At 45.1% G+C, this 10820-nt stretch overlaps 1 protein-coding gene across 1 annotated transcript in view; it reads right to left on the bottom strand.

Moving 5' to 3' along the window:
- Positions 1-10820, bottom strand: part of LOC110313213 (radial spoke head 10 homolog B) — a 47360-nt gene that overhangs the window by 14626 nt on the left and 21914 nt on the right. The window contains exons 9-13 of the mRNA XM_021187229.1: positions 6767-6888; positions 5271-5457; positions 3479-3593; positions 1497-1576; positions 869-1017 (exon numbers count right to left, since the gene is read on the bottom strand). Of these exons, the coding sequence (XP_021042888.1) occupies positions 869-1017; positions 1497-1576; positions 3479-3593; positions 5271-5457; positions 6767-6888 (653 nt within the window). The remainder of the gene's footprint in view (positions 1-868; positions 1018-1496; positions 1577-3478; positions 3594-5270; positions 5458-6766; positions 6889-10820) is intronic.

Here is a 10820-nt window from a genome sequence, read left to right as displayed (position 1 = left end):
GGCTGTCCTGGAACTCACTCTGTAGACCAGGCTGGCCTCGAACTCAGAAATCTGCCTGCCTCTGCCTCCCAAGGGCTGGGATTAAAGGTGTGTGCCACCACCGCCCGGCTCAAGCAACACTTTTTATGTGTTTCCCCATGCTGGGAACTGAGCACAGGGCTTGTGTACCCAAGGCAAGTGTTCCACTGCCAAGGTATAGTCCAGTCCTGACCAGCTGAAAATATGTTTATATTTTTTAAAGACATTTCTTTTATGTGTATGAGTGTTTTGCCTGCATGACTACGTGCACCATATTCATGCCTGATGCCCCAGGAGAGTTCAAGAGAAGACATCAGATCCCTTGCATCTGGAGTTAGAGATGATTGTGAGCTGCCGTGTGGGTTCTGAGACCTGAACTCAGGTCCTTGGCAAAAGCAACAAGTGCTCTCTACCACCAAGACATCTCTCTGGCCTTTGGGGTATATTTTCAATGCTATTTAGGGATGACAAGATGGCTGAGGTGGCAAATACAGTTGCCACCAAGCCTGACAACACACACACACACACACACACACACACACACTCACACACCTTGAATCAATATTAAATACAAATGTAATATAAACACTTTTAAAGTCTCTTTATGGCTTCCTCTCAGTGGCCACATGTGCATAAGATGATGATGGCGGGCTTCAGCCTTCTGTGCCCGTTCTGCCACGTGTCATGCCTCTTGCTCTCACAGACTGTCTCCTGTGAAGGCATCTGGTGCCCACGAAAGGTCATCCCTGATCTCCACCTCCTTAATTATGTCACACTGATCTCTTTTAATTAAAATCAAAGTGCCTGTCCACACGAAGGCAATCTCCATCCTAAGAGTTACAGAGCTTACTTTCAGCATCCAGAGGAAATATCTCATCTTCATCGTCAGCTCATAGGGTGGGGCTTCGTTGGTTCTGCAATAGGCTGTATAAATCTCCCAGCACTTATCGATGTAATTCATTGAGTAGAGTGTCCGCTGTTGCTCACTGAATAAGTGACCTAAAAACACAACATTCAGGAGTGATCACAGGGCTGGGGGGGAGTGATGGCTCAGTGGAAACAAACAAACAAACAAACAACCCTCTGTTGTGTAAACAGGAGGACTAGAGTTCAGATCCCCAGCACCCCAAACCAGGATGGGCATAGAAACCTGCCTGTAATCCTGGCAGCAGACAGGACGCCCAGAGCAAGCCTGCTAGCTAGAGTAGCCACATCAGTGAGTTCAGAGAGAGTCTGCCTCATACATGAAGAGAGGAGGAGGGGGGTACCTGATGACAGCCTCTGGCTAACATGTGAGCAGGTGTGCACGTGTGCACACACACATATGCATCTGCACGAAACATGTCCACACACATGCAAACATGCACATACACACACACACACACACACACACACACACACGTACGACACACACAAATATGGTTATAGAACTATTTTTTTTAAGATGGTAAATAGAATGCTACTGTTCTTGTATTTACCTTTTACCTGGCAGGCATGTGGGTGAATATTCTCAGACATCAGTTTTGTAAAACACAGGAAGAGCGATGGGCTTCTGTTCCTACGGTGAAATGATACTGAAATTAATTATTCCACGAGGTGGAGCTTAATTCCCCTCTTCTGAAGTGTGGCCACCTGACCACCAGGCTCTAATAAATACAATATGGAAAGGAAAACAGAGTCATGTTTAGAGTAGAAAAGTCTACCTGGCCACACTTCACTCTGAGAGCACCAGCAAGAAGCCATATTGAAGTTATGCACTGATGCCATTCAGTAAGGAAATGGTTCTGGCGGGGAGATGGTTCAGTTAGAAAAAAATGCTTGCTATGCAAGCCCCAGGACCTGAACCTACACAGAGCTGTAGGAGCATGTGTCTGAAATTCCAGAGTGCTACAGTGAGGTGGGGGACAGGAACAGGAGGATCCATTCAAGCTTGCAGGCCAGCAAGCATGGTGCACACAGTAGCCAGCAACAGAGACTTCTGTCAAACAAGGAGGAAGATAAGGACCAGACCCTGAGACGGCCCTCTGACTGCCATGTAATACCCATGGCCTGCACACGCACTTACACATGCACCCGCACATGTACATATGCTACACACGTACATCACAAATACACATCATAAACATGCACAGAAAAGATCTAAGGAGTTCCAACCTAGTGTTCTCTCACCTCAGCGCAACTGGAGGAAAACACCACTGTGCAAACCCAAACTGTGAGATGCTTTACAAGGTGACCAAAGAGTTTTTTTTTTTTTTTTTAAGACAGGAAGGTTGTTAAAGACGGAGGCTGAGTAACTCTCAGATTGGAGGGTCTGAAATGCTTTGGAGGTGAAATGCAGTGTGAGCTCCTGGCTGGGATGCTGGGCAGTAGGAGAATGTCTGCCCAGCATGCGTCAGGTTTCAGTCATCACCTTCTGCCATATTTGAGAGAAGGCTGGGTCCTGCGACACTGGCAGTGCTATGTCCTTGCTTTGGTGACTGCACCATGGTTAGGAAGAGGTTGACACAGGGGAGTTTGGGTGCAGGATACATAGAAACTCAATGTACTTAACAGCAGCTCTTCTGAAAGTCTAACTGTTTAACTATACATGCTGTGGTAGTCTATACACATTGTATATATTAACCTTATATATACACACCACACAGAGACACAGACAAACAGATGGACAAAGACAGACAAGGTCTTAGATTGCTCAGGCTGACCTTGAAGTCATTGTGCAGACAAAGACGATCTTAACTTCATATATATATATATATATATATATATATATATATATATATATACATGGAAGTGGAATCCCTGGACCAGGAGATACAAAAGATTGTGAGTTGCCCAATCTGGGTGCTGAGACCCGAACTCAGGCCCTCTAGAAAAGCAGCTTTTAATCCTTGAGCCATCTCTCTTGCCCCAACCCTAACTTCTGACCCTACCTCCACCTCATGAGTGCTGGGATCACAGGCATGTGCTATCATGTCTGTTCTATGAGGTGCTGTAGATAGAACCCACTGTCTGTGTGTGCGAGACAAACACTCTGCCAACGGAACCATGTCCCAGCCCTTAAATGAATATTTCTTAAAAAGTCATTAAGAATGTTCTGAGCCAGGTGATGGTGGCACACGCCTTTAATCCCAGCACTTGGGAGGCAGAGGCAGGCAGATCTCTGAGTTTGAGGCCAGCCTGGTCTACAGAGTGAGTTCCAGGACAGTGAGGGCTACACAGAGAAACCCTGTCTCGAAAACTAAAAAAAAAAAAAAAAAGCCAGCAACAACATGGGTACTGTGACTCAAGAAGGCAGGCCTGACTGTGACTGCAGAGTCACTCGGGTGGGGCTCTCCAGTGTTCATCCGGCACGCAGGGCACCGTGGCTGGACACTAGCTAAGCTTTGTATCATGTCCTTCCCGAGGATAATATGAAAAGGACCGAGGGCTGTGGTTACGGCACAGAAGAAGCAGCACTTACTGGTACTCCTTGTGATGGATGTAGTAAGCCAGCTGCAGGAGGTAATTCAGGAAGGTTCTCAAGAGTATGGTTCTGAATGGAGAGTGGATTTCTTCGATTGGGATGCCATTATAGACTGAAAGAAAGACATTGGCGAGATTAGCTACAGCACAGGAGAGCTCTGGTTACCGTATGAGACACTAACAATGTATCTTGTGGGCTGGAGAGATGGCTCAGTGGTTAAGAGCACTGACTGCTCTTCCAAAGGTCCTGAGTTCAAATCCCAGCAACCACGTGGTGGCTCACAGCCATCTGTAATGAGAGCTGATGCCCTCTTCTGGTGTGTTTGAAGACAACTACAGTGTATTTACATATAATAAATAAATCTTAAAAAAAAACCAACAAATGTATCTTGCTACTTTGGTATATGTATGTGTGTGTGTGTGTGTGTGTGTGTGTGTGTGTGTGGTACATGCACATGACTGTGTCAATGTGCACTCCTAAGCATGAACAGGCACACTGAGGCCATGCTAGGACATTAAGTGTCTTCCTCTATTGCTCTTTATCTTACTGTCTTGAAGCAGGGTCTCTCGCTGAACTGGAAGGCAGGCTGACTGGCTGCCAAGGCCACCAATGCTAGGCTCACAGGCATAAGTAACTATGTCTGGTTTGTTTTTGCTTGGTTTTGTTGCTTTGTTTTGTTGTTTTGTTTGTTTTGTTTTGTTTTAAGGTGGCTGCTGCAAGCATTCTTGCCTGCTGAGTGCAGGGAATAAAGTATGATGCCCCTCAGATAGACTCAGTCTTACAAAGGACAGATAAGTAGCATACACCTGGCCCCTGCTTGTCTAGGCCTCCTGCCCTTCCCCAACTCAACAAGAAGGTTATCTCAGGCTGAAAGAAAAGTGCAGGCGGCCTGCTTATGTGACTAGGTCCGTGCATATGGTAACGAGTTAGTGGGGTGGGGGTGGGAAAGCCAGCAGGAAAATCCTTGTTGTTGGATGTGGACATAAATGAAGAAGGGAAGCAAGCATATCCTGTGAGGGATGCCCTGGCTAGACTGCACATCTGAGCACTCAGCCGATGAGGAGCTGGAGGGGGGATCTGCAAGGTGAGGGGCAAGCAGTTTGCTTTATTTAACCCTTTGTGCGTGTGTGCCAGACACCAGCTCTTTTTAAAAACTGATGATAACACATATGCCCTGATGTGTTTGATCCAATATGTGCCCCCATTTCCTGCCTAGAAGTTCCTCCCCTATCATCCCACCACCTTTCCTGCCCAACTTCATGGGCTCCTTTTTAAACACCCCCTTCCCCCTCCAAGTCTGCTTCTATGGGCATGGGTGTAGGACCATCTGCTGGAATATGGTAGCCTATCCAGGGCCACATCCCTGCGGAAAGCTGCCTCTCCCTCCTCCAGTAGCCATCAGCTGCTAAGAGCTCATGAGCCCCTCCTTCCGTGTTGAGCTGGCTTGATCTTGTGCAGGTCTTATGCATGCAGTCATAGCCACTGTGAGTTCATATGTTCCTGTAATGTCTGGCAAATGCTTTTTCACTGCCCAAGTCTACTACCTCTGGCTCTTGGGATCTTCTATCCCCTTTTTTACGGTGATCCCTTAGCCCGACAGCCGTTCTTGCAAGACCATCATTAAATGGCTCTCGTTCAGCGTGTTCTTTTGCCTCTGCATCCACTGGTTTGGGTTTGGGCAGAGGCATTGGCTCCTCATGCAGAGCTATCTCCCCGCAATCTCCCAACATTTCTTAGCTTGTTTCAGGACAGCAATAGCCAAGACAGGAAGGGAAGCCGGGGCACTCACCACTCAATACCCTGTCCATATCTGCAAGAGTGATGTGGTGATGGAACCTACAGTCTTTCAGAAATCTCCAGAAGTGAAGCTTTGTCATCAGAAAGGTGTTATCCAGAGAGTGGTCACACCCAAGGCCGCTGTAGAAGCAGTAGATCCTTCTTAACTCTGTGATGTTCCTTAGGACTGCATATTCCACCTGAAAGGAAGGTGGTGCATGGGGCCCATTAGAACAAAACGGAGGGGCTGGAGAGATGGCTCAGACCTAAGAGCATCTGCTCCTCTTGTTGGGGACCTGAACTCAGTTTCTAACACCCCACTGGCTGGGATGCTGTGTGTACCATATGCACAGTGGGCTGTAACAGGGCCTCAGACCTTAGCAGGACCTGAGAACTTCGCACAACTCACTCCACAATGGAAGTGCCACTGAGGCTGTGAAACTCAGCACGTAGACAGCCCGCCACCTGACAAAACAGAAACGTAGGCCCAGTTCTTCAAGGTCCATATTGTTCTTGGAGTGTCTAAAAGGGTCCTAACCTTGCTTTGTGGCTTCTGTAGTTCTGCTTCTGGTAAACTGTTCTTGTTAACTGGAGTATGCCAATCTACAACATGGGTTTTGCATTTAAAAGCTCACCCTGAGAGAGGCTCAGTGCCACACTGGAATCCTGAACACCCAATGTAGTCACTGTCTGGCTATTGCCTTAGACCCACGTCTATGCAGTCTTCTCCGGTGACTACTCCACAACAGGGTTCCTTTCACATTTTTAGATTTTGAAATTTTTATGTGTATATGTGTTTTGCCTGCCCAAAGGTCAGTGCCCGTGAAGTCTAGAAGGTGGCACTGGAGCCCTTGTAGCTGGAGCTACAGATGATTGTTGGCTGCCATGTGGGTGCTGGGAATTGGGGTCTCTGGAAGAGCAGCTCTTAACCACTGAGCCAGCTCTCCAGCATCAGCATGGCAGCCTTCTTTCTTCTTCCGCCTCTTTTTTTAAAGTTGTATTTATTATATTTTATATGTATAAGTGTTTTGCCTATGCATTTGTATGTGGACCACATGTGTGATTGGTGCAAAGGCATAGGGTCCCCTGGAACTAGAGTTCCAGATGGTTATGAGCCACCATGTTGGTGCTAGGAACCCAGGTCCTCTCCTAGGGCCACCAATGCTCTTCACAGCCATCTCCCAGCCCTACAGGAGGGTTCCTGATTCCTATGGTATCCAGGATTTTCTGACCCCTAGCCAGCCCTCAGTCCCCACCTTCCTTGAGTTCGAGGTGATCACAGCCTTGGTCCCCAGCTGGCTCTGACTGCTGGTGACTGGACTCCTCTAGGTTCTAAGGCCCCAGGCAATGCCACTGAGGCAATGCTACTGAGTTCTGTTCTCTGGGCTACCTTTCTCTCACAAAGCCTGCTCCCTTACAGACTGAGAAGGTCTAGATAAAGCATCCAGCAGGCACACGGAAGACAAAAATAGTGTTTAAAATATGTGGGTACTGGTGAGGGGGTTTTACCTGCTTCTTTTCTTCCTCCTGGCTTTCCTTGGGATACATGTCCAGCAACAGATTTAAGTCCAGCTCAATGCTGGATCCTAGCACAGAACGGCTTTCGCTGCCATCCAACTTCCGCAGGGTCTCTAATGAATGAAGCAAACATGGGGAGGGGCGATTGTGGGAAGCAAGGGTAAAATCCTCTAATGTGGGCTGGAGAGATGGTGCGGCAGTTAAGGATGCTCTTGGACAGGCCACTAGGAACTGCCGATAACTTCAGCTCTAGGGGATCCAGTACCTTCTTCTGGTCTCTGGGGTTACCCACAGGCATGTATATGTATATAAATACAAATCTATCTTTAAAAGGAGTCCTTCCAGTGTCACATTAGAACAGTTGTCGATCAAAATGTAATAGGAGAGTCTTCAGGCATTGTGGCACAGGCCTATATATCAGCTGCGGAGGGAGCCAGTGATCGTAAGTTCAAGACCAGCCTGGACCACTTACACTCCTTTTCAAAGTTAAAAAGCTAAGGGCCACTGTGACGCTCAGTAACTAAAGGTGCCTGCTGCCAAAGCTGATGACCTGGGCTTGATCCCTGGGACCCACATGGTGAAAGGACAGATGGATTTCCCCATGTCCTTCCTCTGCCTGCAACGTGCACACAGACAAAACACATCTAACTAAACCCTCGAAAGGAAGCCTTGGAAACACTTCTGTGCTAGAGCAGTTCCCACAGGAATGAAAGGCAGTCTAGCTAACGTAGGCCCAGCTTCCATCCTCAGCACCACAGTGGTGAACTCTCACCCCAGCACTTGGGAGGTAGAGAGGAGGAGCGAGATTGGACTTGGCTCTTGAATGAGTTTGAGGCCAGCTTGCCTAAACAAACAAAAACAAACAAGCATAACATTGAAGGAGCCGGGCGTGGTGGCGCACGCCTTTAATCCCAGCACTCGGGAGGCAGAGGCAGGTGGATTTCTGAGTTCAAGGCCAGCCTGGTCTACTAAGTGAGTTCCAGGACAGCCAGGGCTACACAGAGAAACCCTGTCTCGAAAAAACCAAAAAGAAAGAAAGAAAGAAAGAAAGAAAGAAAGAAAGAAAGAAAGAAAGAAAGAAAGAAAGAAAGAAAGAAAGGCAGAAGAAGGTAGAAGTCCTTAAAGCAGAAACACATAAATCCCTTAAAGAAATTCAGGAGGATGCAATCAAACAGGTGAAGGAACTGAACAAAACTGTCCAGGATCTAAAAATGGAAGTAGAATCATTAAAGAAAACTCAAAGGGAGACAGCCCTGGAGATGGAAAACCTAGGAAAGAAAACAGGAGTCACAGATGCAAACATCACCAACAGAATACGAGAGATAGAAGAGAGAATCTCAGCAGTGGAAGATTCCAGACACAGACACAACAGTCAAGGAAAATACAAACAGCGCAAAGCTCCTATCTCAAAACCTTCAAGCAATCCAGGACACAATGAAAAGACCCAACCTGAGAAGAATAGGCGCAAAAGAGAGTGAAGATTCCCAATTTAAAGGGCCAGCAAACATCTTCAACAAAATTATAGAAAACTTTCCTAACCTAAAGAAATAAATGCCCACAAACACGCAAGAAGCCTAGAGAACACCAAACAGATGGGACCGGAAAAGAAATTCCTCTCATCAGATAATAATGAAAACACCAAATGCACAGAACAAAGAAGGAATATTAAAAGCAGTGAGGGAAAAAGGTCAAGTTGGTAACATATAAAAGCAGACTTATCAAAATTACACTTGACTTCTCCCCAGAGACTACGAAAGCCAGAAGAGCCTGGGCAGATGTCATACAGACCATAAGAGAACACAAATGCCAGCCCAGGCTACTATACCCAACAAAACTTGCAATTACCATAGATGGAGAAACCAAGACATTCCAAGACAAAACCAAATTTAAACAATATCTTTCTACCCTACAGGGGATGCTAGAAGGAAAAATCCAACACAAGGAGGGCCAAGAAAAAGCAAGAAATTAATCTTTTGACAGCAAACTCAAAAGAAGAGAAACACAAATGTAATTCCAACTTTAATAACAAAAATAACAGGAAACAACGATCATTGGTCCCTAATATCTCTCAACATCAATGGACTCAATTCCCCAATAAAAGGACACAGGCCAATAGACTGGATAGGTAACCAGGGTCCAGCATTTCGCTGCATACAAGAAAACACAGAGTCAAAGACAGATATTCCCTCAGAGTAAAAGGTTGGGAAAAACAATTTTCCAAGCAAATGGCCCCAAGAAACAAGCTGGGGTAGCCATTCTAATATCCAACCAAATAGACGTTCAATCAAAAGTTATCTAAAAAGATGGGGAAGGTCATGACATACTATCTAAGGAAAAATCTACCAGGAGGAACTCTCAATTCTGAACATCTATGCCCCAAATTCAAGGGCACCCACATTTGTAAAAGAAACTCTACCAAAGCTCAAAACACACATTGGACCACATATAATAATAGCAGGAGATTTCAACACCCCACTCTCACCAATGGACAGATCATGGAAAAAGAAACTAAACAGAGACACAGTGAAACTAAAAGAAGTTAGGAACTAAATGGATTTAACAGATATCTGCAGAACATTCCACCCTAAAACAAAAGAATATACCGTCTCCTCAGCAACTCATGGTAACTTCTCAAAAATCAACCAAATGCTTGGACACAAAACAAACCTCAACAGATATAAGAACATTGAATTAATCCCATGTATTCTATTGGACCACCATAGACCAAGGCTGGCCTTCAGTAGCAACAAAAACAACAGAAAGCCCACATAGACGTGGGAGCTGAACAACTATCAACTCAACTTGGTCAGGGAAGAAATAAATAAAGAAAGACTTTTTAGAATTTAATGAAAATGAAGGCACAATATATCCAAACTTATGGGACACAATGAAAGCAGTGCTAAGAGGAAAACTCATAACTCTGAGTGCCTCCAAAAAGAAACTGGAGAGAGCATACACTAGCAGCTTGACAGCACACCTGAAAGCTCTAGAACAAAAAGAAGCAAATTTACCCAAGAGGAGTAGAGGGCAGGAAATAATCAAACTCGGGGCTGAAATCAACCAAATAGAAACAAAAAGAACTATACAAAGAATCAACAAAACTAGAAGCTAGTTCTTTGAGAAAATCAACAATATATAGGCAAACCCTTAGGCAGACTAACCAGAGGGCACAGAGACAGTATCCAAATAAACAGAATCAGGAACGAAAAGGGAGACATAACAACAGAAACTGAGGAAATTCAAAAAAATCATCAGATCCTACTACAAAAGTCTGTACTCAACAAAACTAGACAACCTGGACGAAATGGATGATTTTCTAGACAGATAGCAGGTACCAAAGTTAAATCAGAATCAGATAAACCATCTCAACAGTCCCATAACCCCAAAGGAAACAGATGCAGTCATTAATAGTCTCCCAACCAAAAAGAGCCCAGGGCCAGAGACGGTTTTAGTGCAGAGTCTATCAGACCTTCAAAGAAGATTTAATACCAGTACTCGTCAAACTATTCCACAAAATAGAAACAGAAGATACTCTACCCAATTCGTTCTATGAAGCCACAGTTACACTATACCTAAACCACAAAAAGACCCAAGAAGAGAACTACAGACCAATTTCCCTTATGAATATCGATGCAAAAATACTCAATATAGTTCTCGCAAACCGAATCTAAGGACACATCAAAACAATCATCCACCATGATCAAGTAGGCGTCATCCCAGAGATGCAGAAATGATTCAATCTATGAAAATCCATCGATGTAATCNACTATATAAACAAACTCAAAGAAAACCCCCCACATGATCATCTCATTAGATTTGGAAAAAGCCTTTGACAGAATACAACACCCATTCATGTTAAAAGTATTGGAGAGATCAGGAATTCAAGGCCCATACCTAAATATAATAAAAGCAATATACAGCAAACCAATAGCCAACATCAAACTCAAAGCAATCTCACTAAAATCAGGGACTAGACATGGTTGCCGTATTGGCTAATTTTGTGTCAACTTGACACAGGCTAGAGTTATCATAGAGAAAGGAGCTT

Source organism: Mus pahari, chromosome 23 (assembly GCF_900095145.1).
Source record: "Mus pahari chromosome 23, PAHARI_EIJ_v1.1, whole genome shotgun sequence".
Classification (NCBI taxonomy): Eukaryota; Metazoa; Chordata; class Mammalia; order Rodentia; family Muridae; genus Mus; species Mus pahari.
Note: the sequence above shows the minus strand (reverse complement) of the source record. Positions and strands in the feature narration are given on the sequence as shown.